General features: G+C 43.5%; 1 protein-coding gene across 3 annotated transcripts in view; it reads left to right on the top strand.

Moving 5' to 3' along the window:
- LOC110538192 (signal transducer and activator of transcription 5B) overlaps positions 1-22,672 on the top strand; it is a 98,521-nt gene that overhangs the window by 49,340 nt on the left and 26,509 nt on the right. For 2 of the 3 annotated variants that reach the window (XM_090193251.1, XM_036938252.2), the window contains exons 2-7: positions 14,069-14,130; positions 17,105-17,242; positions 17,526-17,682; positions 18,766-18,855; positions 19,959-20,133; positions 20,376-20,506. In XM_090193251.1, coding sequence (XP_090049377.1) covers positions 17,115-17,242; positions 17,526-17,682; positions 18,766-18,855; positions 19,959-20,133; positions 20,376-20,506 — 681 coding nt within the window. In that variant the 5' untranslated portion in view covers positions 14,069-14,130; positions 17,105-17,114. Of the gene's footprint in view, positions 1-9,817; positions 10,067-10,462; positions 10,534-14,068; positions 14,131-17,104; positions 17,243-17,525; positions 17,683-18,765; positions 18,856-19,958; positions 20,134-20,375; positions 20,507-22,672 lie in introns of those variants that run through there. The other variant, XM_036938253.2, reaches the window with a different exon arrangement.

The following is a 22,672-nucleotide window of genomic DNA, read 5'->3' as shown; positions in this document are numbered from 1 at the left end:
TTTGCAGAAGAGGATGTCTTCCTTAATTGACCCCCCGTAAACGTAAAGGACATATACCAGCTCACTGTCAGTGTCCATGCTAGCTGAGCTAACAACACATGTAGAATTACTGATGCTAGCATTGAATGTGCTCGTGGAAGCAGAACAACGTCTGTCGTCGACAGGTGCAGGTGTAGTACTGCTGGTAGTAGCTGTACTGCCAATAGAGCTGGTATGTGTTCCTATGGTATGTGTTTCTACTTTTTTTTAACCATTTATCAATTTTCGAGCAAACTGAATGAGCAGCAGCTACGTTTGGCTACAAACGGACCGTTAGTGGAATTCCCGCAAGAGAGTAACAGTTCATGTGATTAGATGTTCATTATTTGTCTAGGATACCTGTATTTGACATGGTGTTGTTTTTTCCGCTGAACACTAGAGGGTTTGATTTTATTTTTGCCAGTGAAACGAGGATACTCAGGCATGGAAAATAAACCTCACACAAATGTATAGCCCCGTTGGAAAATATAAATGGACTGTTTGAAAATGTGAAAAAAATTAAATATATAGATTTATATATTTAATTTTTTTAAATGTTAATCACAGTTTTATTTGCCGTACCCCAGACGACATTGCGCGTACATGTATACCTGTTCTAGAACATAGTCTTGCAGAAGCAACAGCAGCCCAATTCTGATATTTTCCCACGAATTGGTATTTTAATCAATCAGATCAGCTCTTTTGCTAATAATTGGGCAACATATCTAAATTGGGTTGCCTGTGTAAATGAAGCCTAAGTAGGTAACCACATCAGCATGACTGCATTGAGCAGTTGTCAATGGCAGACTGTGTTTGATCACCCATATATGTGGCCACAGGTCTTTTCCCATGCAGGCTGAAAGCTGGGAGCTGTGTGCTTTGATTGATTCGGCTTTCTACTTGTTGCCCTGCCCTCTCCTTCCATCACTCTGCAGTCTCCCATGTCAGTGGCTGGAACATTAGAAGTTACAGCTTTCCAGCCTCTGGTGCTCTATAAGAGCTGGAGAAGTACACAAACACACACACTTATATTCCTTTAGAGAGCTGAGGCCTCTGTGTTGCGCATAGTTTGAGGCTGTCCATGGATCTGTGTAGTCAGAGAATGCCTTTCAATTGCCATGTATGAGTGCTGCTCCTGTCACGCCCCCTACAGAATTACAGTATAGAAATAGGTCCTTTGGTTTTTAAATAGAAGGGCTGCCAATGAGCTGCACTTCAGACGGATCGAGATAGACTGACTGTTCTTGCTTCACTTCTGGTTGGGATGGTAGCCCAGGTTTAGCTGTTTATTTCTATTTCTAGGACGGTAACGAATGTAGACACAGAAACAAACAGTTGGTTTGTCAAGAATGTGTGCTGAGGTTGAGATGCTTTTTGTTTACTAATCAAACTAAAACCCTAGCAACCTCTCTCTCTCTCTTCTATGCCACGCTGTGTGGGTTGGTCTTTGGGTTTAGCCACAATTCCCAACTTGTGAAGAAGGAGCTCAATTTCCAAGATAGAGCAAAGCTCAGGCATTTCCCACCACTCAGTATTCCCAGGTTGGGTTAAATGTGGAAGACACATTTCAGTTGAATGCGTTCAGTTGTACAACTGACTAGGTATCCCCCCTTTCCCTATAGAACCAGTCAGGAGGACATTATTACTGCTAGACTCTCAGACGGAGCGAGGTAGACCGACAGTCCTGTAGCCTACAATAGATAGCAGTCATTTTGACATGCACAAGTAACACCCATGAGCATTTCACAGTGTCTCATTTTGACTGTCATCAATATTGACATACAGCATGTTAGGAATTTAGGGCGTGTGTTTCTTTTGTATGTGCGCTCTTCCTTTTGTTCCAACATCCAAGATACCCTCTTCTCTCTGTATCCCACTGAGGGGATGTAAAAGGGGGTGTTGGTGAAGAAAGAGGCGGAGTGCTCTCTGGCCTACCTGGTTCTCAGGATCCAAATAATACCACACATTTTGAGTCTCTGGCTGCTGTGTGAAAATGTGTGTGTTGTTGTGTGTGAGTGTGCGTAATGTCTGTGTGTCTTTCCTCCTTTCTCTGCACCCCATAATCACAGCTAGCAGGTCATTATGTTCTCAACTCCAAGCCTGTACTGACTAGCACCGTGGGGTGGGGTACAACAATACAATGGGATCTGTCCATGGGTCAAGACTGTGTGTGTGTGTGTGTGTGTGTGTGTGTGTGTGTGTGTGTGTGTGTGTGTGTGTGTGTGTGTGTGTGTGTGTGTGTGTGTGTGTGTGTGTGTGTGTGTGTGTGTGTGTGTGTGTGTGTGCTTGTGTACTGCTGCTGCCATTGACACTGATAGTGCCTAACAGAGGGTAGATGTTCTGCTATTAACTGCAGGCGTATTAGAATTCTACAGCTGGATAGATAGTAATGACATCACTCATGTCTTTTCTCTTGTCTCCTCTCAGTAAGTAGTATTGGGCCTTTCAATCTGGCAGCGTGTGTTCTCCAGCGGAGTGCAACAGGTTCGCTTGGTCGACTTCTCCTTAGCAACGTGTGTGTGTGACGCACCTGATCGATGGGGCTAAGTGGTAGTGGGAGTCAGTCGACCCCTGTGCAGAGCACTCACCTGAGTTAGTTACCACAGTTACACTGCCTTTTATAACAGGTTTTCTTCCTTAGTTCCCCTTTCCATCTCAGAATGTTATAAAGTTTGGAGAAGTGGGGATGCATAAACCAGTCGTCTTGCAATCCGTTATCCTTCATCCTCTCTACACTTGTCCCTCCCCAGGGCGGTTCACGAGGGGTCCTCTGAGCCACACTCCCCATCCATCTCTTTTGGGTCGGTCCCATGATCAAAGCCCTCTGTGGCCCTCCATTGTTCCTGCTTCGAACAGCGTAATAATTTTATCAGGCCCCGGCCGTAAAGGGCCCAGAGACAGGCCTTGGAACCTCCCCTGTTGAATACGCTTCGTTATGCGATTCATTAGCGTGTCAACATGTGGCTGTCCCTCTTTACAGATCACTGCCCTCTCTCCTGCTTCACTCAGTACCCCTGCTCCCATCAGACGGTGACAAATGCTTTCTTTGATGGTTACATCGACCTCTCTATGAAGAGCTGTTATGTTCAGTATGAATAAAGCTTTGTGTGTGTATATGTTTGTGTGTCTCGTAACCACCCTACCACTCTGTTCTTCAAGAGGAGCCCAGCCCAGCCCTGGGCCTGCATGGAGGTCACAAGTTTGTCATTAATTTAATGACAAACATGTGACCACGATGACCCTTTTAGCCATGCTCATTTAGACCAATGTCCTCTGTAGACAGACAGACAGACTGTGCCAACATAGCCTTAGTTCCATTATCATAGCCTTAGTTCCACTATCTGTAGACATAGACATCACCACACACGCAGACCTGCACACACACACAAACAAACCCAAATACATTTTTTAAATGTTAACATTATACAGTAGCCGCGCTCCACTCAACTGTTTTGTTTTTTAATTGAACCTGTATTTAATTAGGCAAGTCAGTTAAGAACAAATTCTTATTTACAATGATGACCTACCAAAAGGCAAAAGGCCTCCTAGGGGGACTGGGGCTGGGATTAAAAATACTAAATCAAATAAATATATAGGACAAAAACATACATCACGACAAGAGAGACACCACAATACTACATACAGAGAGACCTAAGACAACAACATAGCACGGCAGCAACAGTAATGTTGCTACCCTTAGGATGTGTTATGTGGATGTGCTAGTAGAGGGTCCTGCTGTGCAGCGTGGCTGTGAAAAACAGACAGAAACTGGCAGACAGGCAGACAGTGGTGCTGCTGGGAGAGGAGGGATAAACCACAGGGCAGAGAGACTAGACCATGATGTGATGTCCTGCTACATGTTGGACTCCCAGGGGGGATTTTTCTGCCCTTATTATTAATTAAACATGATCAGTAAATAGTTCTAAATCTACCCAACCCACAGCTGGAAGCAAATGTTCACATGCAGGGTTGAGCATGTGTGAACACACACGCAAGCAGACACACATACACATTATGCCCACAAACACCCAGCACCACAGCCCACCTAATGTACAGTTGAAGTTGAAAGTTTACATACACCTTAGCCAAATACATTTAAACTCAGTTTTTCACAATTCCTGACATTTAATCCTAGTAAAAATATCCTGTTCAAGGTCTGTTAGATTTATTTCAGCTTTTATTTATTTCGTCACATTCCCAGTGGGTCAGAAGTTTACATACACTCAATTAGTGCTTGCACATACTTTTTCAGTTCTGCCCACAAATTTTCTATAGGATTGAGGTCAGGGTTTTGTGATGGCCACTCTAATACCTTGAATTTGTTGTCCTTAAGCCATTCAGCCACAACTTTGGAAGTATGCTTGGGGTCATTATCCATTTGGAAGACTCATTTGTGACCAAGCTTTAACTTCCTGACTGATGTATTGAGATGTTGCTTCAATATATCCACATAATTGTCCTCCTCATGATGCCATTTATTTTGTGAAGTGCACCAGTCCCTCCTGCAGTAAGGGCAACCCCACAACATGATAGCGTTTGGAAATTGTTCCCAAGGATGAACCAAACTTGTGGAGGTCTACAATTTTTTTTATGAGGTCTTGACTGGATTTCTTTTGATTTTCCCATGATGTCAAGCAAAGAGGCACTGAGTGTGAAGGTAGGCCTCGAAATTCATCCACAGGTACACCTCCAATTGACTCAAATGATGTCAATTAGAGGTCGACCGATTTGATCGGAATGGCCGATTTCAAAACAATCGGTAAATGGTATTTTTGGACACCAATTTGCCGATAAAAAAACTTTATTTAACTAGGCAAGTCAGTTTTAAGAACACAACCTTATTTTCAATGATGGCCTAGTGGGTGGGTTAACTGCCTTGTTCAGGGGCAGAACGACAGATTTGTACCTTGTCAGCTTGGGGATTCGTTTTTGTTCTCATGTTCTGAGCAAGGAACTTACACGTTAGCTTTTTTACATGGCACATTACATGACACTTTGTTTTTGCATTATTTAAACCAAATTGGACATGTTTATTATTTATTTGAGACTAAATTGATTTTATTGATGTATTATATTAAGATAAAATAAGTGTTCATACAGTATTGTTGTAATTGTCATTATTACGAATAAAAAATATGAAAAAATAAAAATGTAAATTAAATAAAAATCGGCCAATTAATCGGTATCAGATTTTTTTTATCCTCCATTAATCAGTATCGGTATCGGCGTTGAAAAATCATAATCGGTCGACCTCTAATGTCAATTAGTCTATCAGAAGCTTCTAAAGCCATGACATCAATTTCTGGAATTTTCCAAGCTGTTTAAAGGCACAGTCAACTTAGTGTATGTAAACTTCTGACCTACTGGAATTGTGATACAGTGAATTATAAGTGAAATAATCTGTCTGTAAACAATTACTTGTGTCGTGCACAAAGTAGATGTCCTAACCGACTTGCCAAAACTATAGTTTGTTAACAAGAAATTTGTGGAGTGGTTGAAAAATGAGTTTTAATGACTCTAAACTAAGTGTATGTAAACTTCCGACTTCAACTGTATTGCCTACATGACCTTGGTAGTGAACTGATGAGTCATGTCATGTCTACTGTATACAGTAAATATGGTGGTGGGCGGTAGGGTTGGGTTGATGGAAGGATACTATTCTTGTCATTACTGTAGTATCATCCCCTCTGGGCTGGAACTGGGAGGCACAAAGGGCTTCTTTTGTCCCTGTCTCCTGTCGCCTCCCCCCTCTTTCCCTCTCGACACCTCACAGACCCAGTCATGTGTTGTCCTCTGGGGTACAGCAGAGATGATCATCGGAACTTCTACTGTAGCTAGCACAATACAACCCGTAAAGTCCAATGCAGTGTCCCTGAAATGAGCCTGTTCACAGTCTCTATGGAGGCTAGTCTCTCTGTCCACTCCGCTGGATGGCCTTGGCTGCAATCTATCCTCGCTGTTCTGGTCTTTACTGGGAGTTTCATGTTCTGTCTTTTGCTTCCTATCGACTGGCAAGTTGATTTGTTAACAAGCAAGCTGCACTTTGTCCATGCCTAATGTTTGCAGCCAGCCAGGCAGGACTCTACTAGACTGAGTGGTGTGCTGTGATGTCATGATGTGAGGGGTTACAGTGGAGGTCAACACAACATTTCTACGGCGTTATATCCTAACTATTGCACTCTTGACGGTCCAAGGTTTCCCAGTTTCCTAAATCTGTTCGGGACCCTCCCTTAACACCCCACCTCTAAATCATGAAGCTACCCCCCCCCACTCCTATTTCTCTGGGTCCTGGCTATCACAGACTCGCCTCGAACTGCTGCGTCTGTTTGAAAATGTGCCTTTGGACTGCAGGGCTCCCCCCTCTTAGTCTGGATCCGTCTGGGGGTTGGGTTGGGTAGGGGGAGAGAGACAGATGCCGCTATGTGGGCTGGACACGCTGGATGTGGGTTAAGTGCTTAATTTTACACTCAGCTGTTACTTCAGAGGTTATTTATAAACCTTGGCAGGGGGACAGTGTGATTATGCACAGAGCATGGTGCCGTGAAAGTTGCGGAGAGAGAGAGTGGAGGGGGGATAGAGAGAGATTACACAGACCCACAAAGAATTTGAAAACAAATCCAATTTTGCTAAACTCATATCTATTAGGTGAAATATTAGTGTGACATCACAGCAGCAAGATTTGTGACCTGTTGCCACAAGAAAAGGGCAAGCAGTGAAGAACAAGCACCATTGTAAATACAACCCATATTTATATTTATTTATTTTCCCTTTTGTACTTTTACCATTTTCACATTGTTTACAACATCGTACATAGCCATAATTTGGGGCGGCAGAGTAGCCTAGTGGTTAGAGCGTTGGACTAGTAACCAGAAGGTTTCAAGTTTGAATCCCCGAGCTGACAAGGTACAAATCTGTCGTTCTGCCCCTGAACAAGGCAGTTAACCCACTGTTCCTAGGCCGTCATTGAAAATAAGAATTTGGTCTTAACTGACCTGCCTACTTAATTAAAATATGACATTTGAAATGTCTCTATTCCTTTGGAGTTTACTGTTAATTTTCTATTGTTAATTTAACTTTTGTTTACTATCTATTTTACTTGCTTTGGCAATGTAAACATATGTTTCTCATGCCAATAAGCCCTTTGAATTGAATTGAGAGGGGGAGGAGAAAGAGTGGGGGGGAGTGGACGAAGTGAGAAAGACAGAGGGAGAAGAGAGATAATTGAATGGAGAGAGAGAGAGACAGAGGGAGAAGAGAGAGAATTGAATGGAGAGAGAGAGAGCGAGAGAGAGAGAGAGAGAGAGAGGTGAGGGGTTGACACAGCCAGCCACAGTGCAGAGGCTACTGTCAGAGGCAGGCAGGGCGGGCAGTGTTGTCACAGTCCTACAGCTTGTTTGATGTTCATGAAGATTTGCCTAACAGCCATCCAGGCTGTGTAGTGTGTGCAGTCAGTCCAGACAGTCAATCAACAAGAACAGCAAGTCCCTACAGATGTAGGATGTTAATTTGATCACCCTGTTGTTATAGGATATTTTAATGCAAACTTGTAGTGTATTCAAGGGTTAATAAGGCGTCTAAAGTTTGTCATTTCCACTTTAAAATTACAGACTTTTTTTTGCCCTAACTGAAATGTATCAGCCCCTACAAAATGTCCATTATTTATAATCCACACAATAGTTTACATTTCCTGTTGCTGCAGGATTATTTTCCTGCAGTGAGACACCGATCAAATTAAGATCCTATATCTGTATACCATTTATCAGTACGAGTTCCCCCTATTACCTCTCTATACCTGGCCTTTGTACAGTGCTGAGTTGTCACAGGCATTTCCCCAGTCATACTTCTGACTTAAAGGTAATGCTGAAATCAGTTAGCATTTAAATATGCTAATGAAGAAGTTGTCGTTTGGATTTTTGTTGTAGGGTTGATTTAGGTTGGAGAACCTGGATATTTGAGGTAAATCATTTATGTGTCTTCTGCTTTCTGTAGAAGAGTAGATGTGCTTCTATTTGCAGTCACATGAGTCACTTGGTTGATTTGTGTGTTGTTTAGTTGGGTAGTTGGTGTCATCACGAACTAACAAGCTGTGAGTTTCACATGGGTGGTGGTGGTGGGTGGTGTGGCAGTTTGCCATTTAAGTTCCTAACAGGAAGTACTTGTGTAAATGAATTTCTCCTAAGAGGAAAGAGTGGGTGACATAGACTTCTTGCAAAAAGAGCCCCAACACTTGCTTTCATTTTCATTCTGTACAATGTGTAACACAATTTGAGATATTTATAGATTTACTGGAGATCTTGCTAGACATCCTGGAGTTACAATTTGGAGATGCACAAAAGCACACACGCACACAAACTAACCTTGTGGGGACACACAATTCAGTCCCATTCAAAATCCTATTTTCCCTAAAACTAACCGTACCCTAACCCTAACCCCAAAACCTAACCTTAACCTTAACCCTAGCGCCTAACTCTAAAACTAACCCTAAACCTAACCTTAGCTCCTAACCCTAAAACTAACCTTAACCCTAGCTCCTAACCCTAAAACTAACCCTAACACTAATTCTAACCTTAACCCTAACCCCATAGAAATAGCGTTTAACCTTGTGAGGACTAATTTTTTGTTAATTTACTATTCTTTATTCTTGTGGGGACTTCTGGTCCCCCGCAAGTATTGTTAAACACATCCACACACACACACACACACACACACACACACACACACACACATACACACACACACACACACACACACACACACACACAGTGGAGAGAGTGGAGTAGAGCGACTCCTCAGGGTTAAGGACTGACTCTTAACTGTAGCCTATACTTACACTCTCTCCTGTCACTACAGGGTTGTAGACGGACACAGTAACACACTGCTGTAGACTGTAGAGGATGATAGGCCACTGTGGTTCTATCACCTGTGGTGGTGGTGGTGGTGGGCCATACACAACGAACCAGAGGGACATAGTGGTTCCAGTGGAGTCGCTGAGACTTAGCTCGGGAGAGTGATGGTTGATACTTCACACTGTGTTTTCCTCTCCTTTTCTTACTGACAGGATTACTGACACACAGTGTCTGCCATCAAAGAAAAGGAAAAATGTGTAATCCCGTTGTCTGTCAAGTACAGATGATGTTGTCTGCCCTTTGTTGACTCCCTGATGGTCACTTGTACTCAGTGAGACTTTTTCCCCCTCTCTTCTCCCCGGGGGCGCTTTGACCCATCTCTCTCTTTCTCTCTCTACCCTCTCTCTCTCTCTACCCTCTCTCTCTCTCTCTACCCTCTCTCTTTCTCTCTTTCTCTCTCTACCCTCTCTACCCTCCCTCTCTCTCTCTACCCTATCTCTATCTCTCTCTCTCTCGCTCTCTCTCTCTACCCTCTCTCTATCTCTACCCTCTCTCTCTCTCTACCCTCTCTCTCTGAGATGCCTGGCTGCCTTTTTTCTGTATTCAATATTTTTTTTAAAGCTCAGTCTGGCTGGCTGTGAGCATTTAAAAATAGCAGCAGGAATTACCAGGTGCTGGTTTATCAGTGAAATGAAATGCTGTAGATTTAGAGTCAAAACAAGAGAGAGAGGATATGCCTTGTTGAGCAGTAACTGGACCATCAGCCACTCTGTCTTTTAGTTTACTATCTCAGAGTTCTATTTATTTCTGAATGAAGACAATCCTCTGTATGAATGGGGGGGGGGGGGGGGGGGGGGGGTCACTCAGCAAATTTACAGGAAATAGGGCCAGTATTGTAACACCTTGTCTCTGCATATGTTTCGTAAAGTAGTAAAGTAAGGGGCAGATGTTTCAGTTCCCTGACTGACTGACACTCTGTTCTCATTCTCTGTTGGCTTTGAACAGGAAATATTTTTTCTAATCCAGCTGCCTTGACTTCCTGATTCACAGTGAATTGATTTCCCTTGTAGCAATCACTGGAGAACTGCTTGGAAAATCACAAACAGAAAGGACATGATCTCCTCGTATAGGAACTGGAAGCCAAAGAGCTGTGAGACAGACATGGACCTGGGGGCACTTCCTTCCCCCTCCAAGTCTCCAAGGTGCTTCTATTCAAAGTATTTCTTAGGTACAAATGTCTGGTTCCTGGACATGTTTTACACAATTAACCGTATGAAAGTAAACTCTCTATGTGCCTACTCTCAGCTCTACCATACAGTACACTGACATTCCAACACACAACCCCAACCAAGGCTGGCGGTACTCTTAGTTGTGAAGGACCACATCCAGCTGGGTGGAGAATGGATTATTGCATTTAGCTGTAATTGCATTTGGTCTTCTTTGCTTGTCTCTGTAAATATGTGTCTTTTTTCCCCCTCAGACCACATCCATTTGTATTGCGGTCTGTGTAGAATACATCTAGTCAGAATGGCACTGGGTTGAGTGTCTGTGCGTGAGAATGATTTGAGTGAAGTAGCCAATGTCTTTTTCATCTTTAGGAGAAGCAATAAAGATGAAACTCGAGGGTTGCGGTCTGGACGGTCTGGCGGTCTTTGAAGGGAAGGCCAAGGTAAAGATGAGACAACTGAGGCTTGTACTTGACTAGGCTGCTACTGCGTGTGTTTGTGTGCGTACGTGTGGATTGTGGAAGTGTGTGTGTGTGGCCCTGTGTCTGTGCTGCAGATAACCATCTGGGTTGGTCAGCCTTTGCTAACTGGACTGATACCAGTAATATCTCTCAGTGTGTCTTTTCTGTCAGGCAGTAATGTACTTTCTTGACTAACAGAGGATAATATTGTACAGTTTGAGATTAGATGGAGGTCATTTCGGGGTCATTAGTGAGTTCACTGGGTGTTGACCTATGATGCATCATCATCACGCTATCTTTCACCTCCATAACCAGTGCTTCCTATTGTCGGAGTCCTGCAGTCAAGTGACCAAATCACCCTCCAGTGGCCTCATGGTTGGAATATTATTCGTATTTTTCATAATTAATAAGCATTATTGAAAAAAAAAGGGTGTTTCTATGTCAAACGGTTTTGTTATATTTCAGTCCTCTGTGATGTATATAATGTGTATTATTGGGATGCAACTCAAGATTTAATACATTTCAACTCTATATCTGACATGGTACAAGTGTCTTCTTTTTAAGCCCATAATCATGTGTGTGAGGTGTATACTTCTATTTCAAAGTAGATTTGTTTCAGACTACCAAGAAACTCTGTGTGACCCTGATTTATCCCACTGCAGTAAAAGGCTAATAGTTGCTCTTGATCAACATGGTCTCAGGACAAATCATATTATTCTGTATGTAAATCTGTGACACTCCATTAGTATGATATGTGACGTTACGTTAGATTATATTAATTATGAATGGAATAGCTGTCATACAATATCATACGAATTAGTGGACATATACTGTAGTATTGTACGTCTTACCTGGTCGTACAATAGCATACAAATTGGATGACTCAACTTATTATACAGAAAGGAAAGGTACTTAGATAGATGGTGGACTGACAGATGGTGGACTGACACAGTGCGGCTGCAGTACGTGCACAACAGAGCACAGCAGGCCTGAGTCAGTGCAGCGAGCCTGAAATAGGTTACAGGGCAGTATAGGATATGGTGGTCACATGTCTGTATGTTTGAAGCCTTCCTCCAACACCGTGTCCGCCAAGCACTAAACACAGGACCGTGACTGATTCTAGACTAGATTGGGATGTTGTTGGACTCAGTTGTTGTGTGTCTGTTTGGGGGAGATGGGGGTAGTGGGAGGACGACTGGTGAAATCATCAGGCTGCCATTTGTAGGGAGGGTGAGGAGTTAGAGAGCAGAAACAAGGAGGTAGACTTGAGGGAGAGTGTGAGACGGTGGAAGGAGATCCAGACAGAAATCAAGATAATAATAATGTTTTGTTTGGAGCCTCTGGACAGCAACAGCATGTGGTGTCCTGATGTTCTGCTTGTTCCTGTTCCAACCAGAGGAAAGTTGTCTCTCTAATCAATCATGGTCTGACCCTCTGCTCCTCTTCTCCTATCCCTAACGCCTCAGCAGGCTCCTCCTAACCCATACCCTTCAGCCCCTCAGCAGACTCCTACTAACCCATACCCCTCAGCAGACTCCTCCTAACACATACCCCTCAGCCCCTCAGCAGACTCCTCCTAACCCATACCCCTCCTAACCCATACCCCTCAGCAGGCTCCTCCTAACCCATACCCCTCAGCAGGCTCCTCCTAACCCATACCCCTCAGTAGGCTCCTCCTAACCCATACCCCTCAGCAGGCTCCTCCTAACCCATACCCCTCAGCAGGCTCCTCCTAACCCATACCCCTCAGCAGGCTCCTCCTAACCCATACCCCTCAGTTGTCTCTGGGTATACGTGGGGCTGGACAGCTTGATATGAACCATTAGCCTACTAACTGTTGTTGGTGGCATATAAATTCAACGTGTTTGACAAGATAGACAACATGTTTATACTTTATTATTGACTGTATGTTTGTTTTACTCCATGTGTAACTCTGTGTTGTTGTATCTGTCGAACTGCTTTGCTTTATCTTGGCCAGGTCGCAATTGTAAATGAGAACTTGTTCTCAACTTGCCTACCTGGTTAAATAAAGGTAAAATAAAAATAAATAAATAAATGTGTGGGACAGTGGCGGTCAGAGTCATTAAGATGACGGAGGAAAATTTTCATTTCTCATGAGCATGGCCTTATTTCTATTACAGCATATTGGATGACTGTCATTCATATTCCATTAATCCAGTTCAATGTAACATAGATAGGTTTAGGCTACTACATGATACTTGAATTTTCCCTACCCATCATGAGGTTGCTACAACCTAGCCTATGAATGAAGGCTACAACGTAGGCACACACAGGTTGAGAGAAAATGTTGAGGTGACACATGGACAGACAGCGGCACATTCAATACCTCCTTGCACACTCTTGCCTGCATCTAGCTGATATAGGGTGTAATCATTAGTCCAACAGTTGCAAATGAGAATTTTGATTGGACAAATTCAGGTATGTTTAGCCCCGTTTTGTTCTGTTTAAGAAACGTTTTTCAACAGAATCGGCAGAATGAATCCACCCCTGATCATGCGTAAACAAGGTTCAGAACAGCCACGTTGTATTCCTTCTGCATCTATGCGCTCTCCTCTCACTTTTTCCCTTTGTCGCTTTTGGACTTCAATGCACAACACATCAGCTGTATGTGACCAGGCCAAAAAACTTTCCAAGCCAAACCATATCATAACCGCGACACACAGCCTACATCGCTGTCACCATATTAGCTAAAGTAACGTAGTCAACATAGCTGCTCCCACTCTTCCCCTCGCACCAGGCTCCCCAGCATTCTTCACTCCTGCCATCATCATTACTCACACCTGCCTTCCCCCCCATCACGTGCATCAGCGATTATTGGACTCACCTGGACTCAATCATCTCTGTCATTACCTTCCCTATATCTGTCTGGTTCCCCGCTCTGTTCCCTGCTTTTGCATTGATTGTCATATGTCCTTGTTTACCCATGTGCTGACGCTGGTCCTGTACTGTTACCTGTCTGTTCCTCATGAAATGTTCAACTCCCCGTACCTGCTTCTCATCTCCAGTATCAGTCCGTACACAACTATTGTCTCTCTCTCTTTGAGTCAATTACTCGCCACATTTTATGCACTGCAGTGCTAGCTAGCTGTAGCTTATGCTTTCAGTACTAGTTTCATTTTCTGATCCTTTGATTGGGTCGACAACATGTCAGTTCATGCTGCAAGAGCTCTGATAGGTTGGAGGACAGCCTCCGCAAGATGTCATAAATCCTGTGTAAGCTCCCATCCTTTAAAAATTCAAAATAAACTTAACATATATGCTATGCATTATGATTTTTGAAATGCCATTGAGGTTAAAATGAGAGGCTTTTGATAAAGCGTGGAGGTGCTAAGGTTTGTGGGAGCTCTCCACCGGTGAACAGCATCATGAAATGCTTTGGTAATCAGATTTTGTCAATGTTGTGGTCCCTTTGAAAAAAGACGACTTCCTCAGTAGCAAGCAAGGTTATACTCACTTCCTCTTTCTCTTTCTCTTTCTCTCTCTCCCTCTCTCTCAGGTTTGGGGTGCTCCTTCATAATATCCTGCTATTACATGGTAGCAAAGACCTGAAGACAAGAGGTAAGCAGTGTGACCTTCTCCTTTCAGTTTTTTTTTTACACTGTGTAGATCTCTCATATTGGGTCAACTGTCAATGGGCACTGTATCTGCGATCCGGGGTTGTGTGTCAGTTAATGTCGTTATAAGTGGGTGGCTCACAAAAGAGACTCAAGATTCACTTCAATGATAAAGAGTGATTGCTGAAGAAGAAAAAAGCAAAAGGGAGTAACTTTCACTTCTCCTCAGATCTCTTTGTGCCACTGTGTTTGGCAGTTGTGGTAAGTACTATACCGAGGGGAATTATCTTTACCCTCTGGTGGAGTTGACAACTAAGGTGCTAATGGTGGGAACCGGGCGCCTGGTAAGGTCACAGAGGCTGATGAATTCTGTCAGTCTGTCTGTCTGTCAGTAACCCACCGCTAGACAGAGTTTGCTTACTGGCAACTCCCAGCAACCACAGACACGGATACAGAGCAGCTCCTATGAAAATTGATGTGTTTGTGTGTGTATATGTGTGTGTTGATTATGACTGATCATTGTGCGTGTGTGTGATTGTGTGTGTGTGCGCGTGTGTGTACAGCAGTGTGTCATTGTGTGTGTTTATGTGTCAGGGTGTGTGGTTGCGGGCATGGGCTGGTACAGACTGGCAGTCCTACACTACAGGAGAGCAGGTCAGGAAGAGGCTGGTACGGCACTGTAGAACAGGCTCACAGCTCTTCCTGTATGGTTCCTCTTCCGATCGGCTGAGAGTAGTCTGCTCATAGCCACCTGCTGATGATTGACGGGGGTCATTCTGTTACATTTAAATCCACCTCCTACCACTCCAGCTCAGAACGCAGTCAAATCATCTGTCATGCTTTCACCTTCATTTTTTTTATTTGTTTATCAACCCTACAGGTGTAGGATCTTAATTTGACATATATTGTCACAGCAAAATAATCCTGCAGCAACAGCTTTTGAACGTTTAGTCCATAATGTTGCTTAATCGGTGGTTAGGCTATTAGCTGGCCAAAAGTAGGTTACATGAAAAGTGCAATACTGTTAATATAAAAAATGTTGCAGCAAAATAATGCAGTAGCAACAGGATTTGAACGTTTAGCCCACAATGTTGCGTGATCAGTGGTTAGGCTATTACCTGGCCAGAAGTAGGTTACATGAAAAGTGCAATACTGTTAGTATAACCATATGTTAGTGCAGGTTTTCAGTGGAATGATGTAAATCCTGAAGCTCAAATTCTCATCAACAAAATAGTCATTAAATTAAGATCCTACACCTGTATGTAGACGTTTATTGAGGAGCTTATGGACACTATATAAAGAGCTTTCATTTTCCTTCTAAATAGTATCCTATATTGTCACAGCAAAATAATCCTGCAGAAACAGGATTTGAATGTTTAGTCCATAATGTTGCTTGATCGGTGGTTAGGCTATTAGCTGGCCAAAATGAGGTTACATGAAAAGTGCAATACTGTTAATTTAACCGTGTGATAGTGTGGGCTTTCAGTGGATTAATGTAACTCTGCGGTGCAGAAATTCTCAGCAACGAAAGACTGATCAAATTAAGATCCTATATCTTTACCACAATGTACCGATTTAATGCTTCGACATTGAAAGCAACCTAAAGGCTTGTTGTTATAGTGAATGGTGGGGGATGTAGCAGTAAGTGGATTGGGGGGATGGCTGAGTGAAAAAGGTTCAAGGTTGAAGTTGAGAGGAGGGCAAGCCAGGGCATGGCAGCCAACGGGATGTGGATTTTGTGGGAGTGTGAGCGTAAGCTGATTATTAGCGTCATGCCCATAGGCATACACCAGGTCACAGAGTTGCTGTGTTCTGTTCACCTGGTGCTCTCTCTCTCTCCATCTGCCTCCCTCCCTATCTCTCTTTCTCTTTCTCTATCACTCTATTCCTGTCTCTATCTCGTTGCTCAGATGAAGGTCATGTTCTGTGCTGTACCACGTCATTCATTTAAAAATAAACATTTATTGTCTCTCACAAAGTCTTACCCTACCACTATCTGTTGTATGTGACTGTCTCTGTCTGTCTCCTGGTCTATCTATGTACAGATGTAGGATCTTAATTTGACCAGTATTTTTGCAGCAAAATAAGTCTGTAGCAACAGGATTTGAGCGTTTAGTCCACAATGTTGCTTGATCAGTGGTTAGGCTATTACCTGGCCAAAAGTAGGTTACATACTGTTAATATAACCGTGTGTTAGTGCAGGTTTTCAGTGAATTTTTGTAAATCCTGAAGCTCAAATTCTAAGCAACAAAATAGTAATTAAATTAAGATCATACACCTGTATGTAGAAATGTATTGAGGAGCTTATGGACACTATATAAAGAGCTTTCATTTACCTTCTACATTGTGTCCTACAAAGACATACAGAGACAGAGACATTACTGACACACTCTATCACAGAGCTGAGGGACCTGTGTTGTCTATTGTTGACCTTACAGACCGTAGTCAAATAAATATGTCCGATATGTTCCAATATTTGAGCTTCACGTAATTAAGGCTACTTGGTCTTGTACAGTTGAACCAATGACATAATGCAAACTCCATGCGAAGGAAGTCTGCTGACTTTGCTCCAAGCGAAGAAGGTATTTGACATGTGTATTTGACCCAGATCCGCTCCCTCATGCAGCTGTTGACTCAACACAGAGCAGAATGTTTAGACTCTCAGCTCCTCCAGAGCGAAACAAACTGCCGAAGTACAGCTGTCAAACACAACCAGTCCAACCGCTCTGTGGCCGTGTCAGTCGGATACATCATTCGTCTCAAAGAAGCTTCTTTCACTTTTAGTCAACTCAAACTGATGTTCTCCTCTTTTGATTGAAAACCTTCTGTACATTTTCCATGTCACTTCAAATCCGCTCACCCTACTCTCTAATTTCTCTCTATTCACTCTCTCTTCAAATGCGCTCTACCCATCCCCCTTCTTTTTTTCCTTCTCTCTCTCTCTCTCTCTCTCTCTCTCTCTCTCTCGCCTCCCCCAGGGTGTGTAAGATGGCAGTGTGGATCCAGGCCCAGCAGCTCCAGGGGGATGCGCTGCACCAGATGCAGTCTCTCTATGGACAGCACTTCCCCATTGAGGTGCGCCATTACCTGTCCCAGTGGCTCGAGGGCCAACTCTGGTGAGTGCAGCACAAAGCACACCACACTACCTGACAGAAAGACATGCCTCACCCGGTAACCTTCACATTTGGTTCAATCACAGTCACAGTAGTAGCAGGGACCATGGAGGTGTAGTAACCTGAGAGTAATGTATAGTAGCAAGTGTGTAAAGTCACTGTTTTTGTGTATGTGCTTGAGTGAAGGTGTGTGTGTTAGGGAATGCATAGGGGATTAATGGCTACTCTGTTCTGCATGTATGTACATACAGGATATCTCTAAGCATTCTATATGTTCCTGTGCCAGGGATGTGATCGATCTGGAGAACCCCCAGGAGGAGTTTAAGGCCAAGCGTCTGCTGGACAGCCTGATCCAGGAGCTGCAGAACAAGGCTGAGCATCAGGTGGGAGAGGATGGCTTCCTGCTCAAGATCAAACTGGGACACTACGCCAGCCAGCTCAAGGTGAGACAGATTGAACCAGTAGACGAACCTCCACTCAAAGCTAGTATGAAGGTGAGAGATACTGTGCACACATTCCCAGTGTACGTGAGCAGAGCACAGAGCCAGTGCCCTCACAAAAAACCTCCACACCTAACTAGCTAGCTGGACAGTTTTAATAAAGCCAGTATAAACCCAATAAACTCTCAAGGATATGATAACCTTACAGCCAACTATACCAGCTGAATCGTGGTGATTATTATTTCAATTATACTGATACCAAACTCAGCTAAATGTTAGTTATCACAGCCTCATTGGCAACAGTCCCATGTCCATAAACCCCAACCCAAAGTACTTAGAAATAAAACAGTGTATGAGAACAGCCTGCTCTGGTCAGTGTGTCTATATGAATAAAAACAAAAGGTGGACAACACTGGGCTACGGTAACCAGGCAGTGTTCCCTTTTATGATCGAGTGCTTCACTCACCGATCTCAGTGTGTTTGTCTTCACCCTTATGGACAGGGTTCAGGGGAACAAGCTGTCTCTTATCACCTTCCACAGTGGGAGTAGGAGGCATCTTGTCAACACAACCCTCTGTAGGCCTACAATGCAGTCTTTCAACCCCGCATGGTGCCTTGGTGTGTGTATGCGTGCGTGAGAGAGAGATTTAGACCTGTGTTTCCCAACTCTCGTCCTCCAGTACACCCAACAGCACAAATGTTTTTTGTAGCCCCACGGACAAGCACATCTGATTCAACTTGTCAATTCATCATCAAGCCTTCGATGAGTGTTTTTGTGTGGGGCTACAACACAATGTGTGCTTTTGGGGTTACTTGAGGACCGGAGTTAAAGAGAGAGAGAAAAGAGAGAAAGGAAGAGAAATGTAGACAGTGGATGTGAGACCAAGTCGTCTGCACTTGAGAGAAGGATCTCATTAGTCTAATTGGGTTTAGCTAGGCTCAGGAAGTGGGCTTTAGAGCGTTAGCATGCCGCGGCGCGGGAGCAGGCTAAATTGGTCAGTGTTGTGTGCACGGCCGTATTGCCAGTCAGCGGCTAACACGGCTAACGAGCCTAACACGACAGCACATGTGGTCCTTGTCTTTCAGAGCACGTATGACCGCTGCCCTCTGGAGCTGGTGAGATGCATCAAACACATCCTGTACACGGAGCAGAGGCTAGTCCGAGAGGCCTCTAATGTGAGTATGAAGCAGTCTCTCCAACTTCCATTCCTACTCCCACCTACCTGGGAAGCTTGTTTCACAAGTGTGCATATAACAGATACCTGTAGCTCGTATGCACAAAATATACACACACACACACACACACACACACACACACACACACACACACACACACACAAACACACACACACACACACACACACACACACACACACACACACACACATACATACATACATACATACCCATATGGAAATACCCACACACCTTTTATAAATATTTGCATAATATAAACACCACACAGAGATGTTAAACATAACACAGCCAATTCCATGATATTATGGAAATCACAGCCATTGGGGGTTGCTTTGCTGCCTCTCTGCCGACATCAAAGGCAATTTACTCTCAATTTTCCCACAGACATACGTAAACCTGTTAACAACCACATAAATACATAAATACACACAACGCATGCACACACACACATGCATAGCACTTCACACACACACCTAGTCAGAAAACCTGCACAGACACAGCCCATATGTCTCGCTGAAAGATAAACTTTGAATTTCTCATTAACCAGCAATGCTGTAGGCCTGGTGGGGAGGTGAAGAAATGTGATATTTTATAACAAGGGTTATAAAACCATAAAGCCGGTGGTCCATAAAACATCTGAATATCAATAAACTCAGTGTTAAATTGACTTCCAGTCCTGCCAGGCTCCTCCTATCACAGGATTGCATATTCTACGTGATTGCATTCCCACCTGTTTATTCAGACTGTCTTCACAGTGCTCACGTCCCCAGCCTTAACAAGCCATGGGCTGTGTCTGCCCACGATAAGGAAATGCATTTCCCTCTGCACGGTCTCACATGTTCAGTCAGTGGTGTTCACTGCTGGTTATGGTCGTTAGGGATTACTGTGGAATAACACAAGCAGGGTTCATTGAGGTTGTGTTAAAGAGGCACAGGGTTCTGTCAGTTTGTGTGTCTTTCTGCTCCATGTAATGATGATGAAATGCTCAACACCACACTAGCTAGTTCCTGCAAATCATCTCAAAGCCAGCGTTGTTTACCGGCCCAGCCCTCTCACCTCTCTCTCCTCTCTCTGATTGGCAGTCGAGCTCCCCAGTGGGGGGGATGATGGACAGCATGTCCCAGAAGTACCAGCAGATCAACCAGGTATTCGAGGAGCTGCGCTTGCTGACCCAGGACACAGAGAACGACCTGAGAAAGCTCCAGCACAACCAGGAGTACTTCATCATCCAGTACCAGGAGAGCCTCCGCATCCAGGGTGAGTCAGCCTTGCCCTGGTCCCCCTCCTAGTCACAACACCCTGGGTCATCAACCCCAGCAGCCCTCACCTTTTTAGGGCAGAATGACGTGTGAGTTTGTAGGTGAGTGAGTGGGTGTCAGTATGCATGTGTGTGTGTGGTCTGCAAAGGAAAAGACAGGTGTGTTTATGTGAGATTTGCTGACCTCTCTCCTCTCCTCCTCCCTCTCCCTCTCCCTCTCCCTCTCTTTTCCCACATGCAGCCCAGTTGACCAGCCTGGCCACACTGCCCCCTGCTGACAGACAGCTGAGGGAGCCCACATTACTGAGCAAGAGAGCCACCGTGGAGGCCTGGCTCACCCGGGAGGCCAACACACTACAGAAATACAGACTGGTACACTACTTTTTATACTGCATACACACACACATGTACTGAAACACACACACTGCTGCTGTTTTATTGGCTCTTAACCAACCGTGCTATTTTGTCAGTTTTTTGGGGGTTTGTAACTTATTTTGTACATAATGTTGCTACTATTTATTGTCTCTTATGACCGAAAAGAGCTTCTGGACATCAGAACAGTGATTACTCAACTCGAATTGGACAAATAATTTTTCTTTAATGAGTCGGACTAGAACGATTACTCCAAACACCCAAACAGGCCCTCATCCCCGTCATTCGCTGGAGAAAGAAATGACGATTTCGCGGAAGGAGATCGGGGTGCCTTGTGAGGATCAGGCGACAAGTGGCTAATCTGCCTTAGCTAACAGTACTGATGGCAAACGTTCAAGCTTCCAGACATCGAAGACCTCTATACCAGGCGGTGTCAGAGGAAAGCCCTAAAAATTGTCAAAGACTCCAGCCACCCTAGTCATAGACTGTTCTATCTGATAAAGCACAGCAAGCGCTACCGAAGCGCCAAGTCTAGGTCCAAGAGGCTTCTAAACAGCTTCTACCCCCAAGCCATAAGACTCCTGAACATCTAATCAAATGGCTACCCAGACAATTTTCATTGCCCCCTCCCCACTCTTCTACGCTGCTGCTACTCTCTGTTATTATCTATGCATAGTCACTTTAATAACTCTACCTACATGTACATATTACCTTAATTAACTCGACAGAGGTGCCCCCGCACATTGACTTTGTACCGGTAAACCCTGTATATAGCCCCACTATTGTTATTCAGTGCTGCTCTTTAATTATTATTTATTCTTATCTCTTACTTTTTTTTTAGGTATATTCTTAAAACTGCATTGTTGTTTAACCTCTTGGTGCACCGATTCCGAGCTAACATAATCTGGCTGTCTCCCTAGTGGTCGTTATTATTAGTTTACCAGAGCTGTTGGCTTTCCTAGTTAGAGCCTAATGTTAGGCATTGTTGGCACTTTGTTCATTGTTGGCACTTTGTTCACTGTTGTTTAACTAGCTAACGTTAGCTGGCTGGCTCGTTTGCTAACGTTACGTGACGTGTGTACAACACCTGATGAATATAGCTGGTGTCAGTAAACGTCTGCAAAAAAAGCGTAATGAAATTGTTTCCAGCAGTAGGCTGTTTTCATGTTATCCAGAGGGAAACAAATCATCAGCCAGAGCATCAAGGTGCACTCCGAGAGCAAAACGAGATGGGTGGGGCTAAAGCTTAAGAGGGTGTGAACGATGCTGAATGAGTGTAGACAAAAGAACAGCTCTTCACTAGATACCAAAACATTAGCGATTATCTCAAAAGTGAGATTACAAGTTGATCAAAAGCAGAATTACTTTCCCATTGTCCCTCAAATGCAGTGTATGATATACCATTTTGTAGCTCAGAGTTCTACTTTTATCCAATGTAAAAAAACATAATTTCACATTTTGCTACATAAGACTGAATCCACGTGGTAAGTCACATATGGACCTGGTCTTTTACCAAATAGAGCTATCTTCTTTATACCACCCCTATCTTGTCACAACACAACTGATTGTCTCAAACGCATTAAGATGGTAAGAAATTCCACAAATAAAAATTTTAACAAGGCACACCGGTTAACTTCTTGGCGCATACTAAAAATATTTAATTTTCATGAAATTTCAAGTGCAATATACCAAAACGCTTAGCTTGTTGTTAATCCACCTGGTGTGTCAGATTTCAAAAAAGCTTTACAGCGAAAGCAACCCAAGCCTTTATGTGAGAACAGCTCTCTCAGCAGACAAAACCCTACAAACAGCTAGCAGCAAAGTAGATTGGTCACGAAAGTCAGAAAAGCAATCAAATTAATCACTTACCTTTGATGATCTCCGGATGTTTGCACTCACGAGACTCCCAGTTACACAATAAATGTTTGTTTTGTTCCATAAATATTATTTTTATATCCAAAAACCTTAAATTAGTTGGCGAGTTTTGTTCAGTAATCCACAGGCTCGTGCAGGTCACGATGTTCAGACAAAAATTCCAAATAGTATCCGTAAAGTTCGTAGAAACATGTCAAATGTTTTTTATAATCAATCCTCAGGTTGTTTTTACAATAAATAATCGATAATATTTCAATATTATTATTTTCAATAGGAGAGAGAGAGAAAAGG

The sequence above is a fragment of the Oncorhynchus mykiss genome, chromosome 12 (assembly GCF_057628025.1).
Source record: "Oncorhynchus mykiss isolate SJ-2025 chromosome 12, ASM5762802v1, whole genome shotgun sequence".
NCBI classification, from domain to species: domain Eukaryota; kingdom Metazoa; phylum Chordata; class Actinopteri; order Salmoniformes; family Salmonidae; genus Oncorhynchus; species Oncorhynchus mykiss.
Note: the sequence above shows the minus strand (reverse complement) of the source record. Positions and strands in the feature narration are given on the sequence as shown.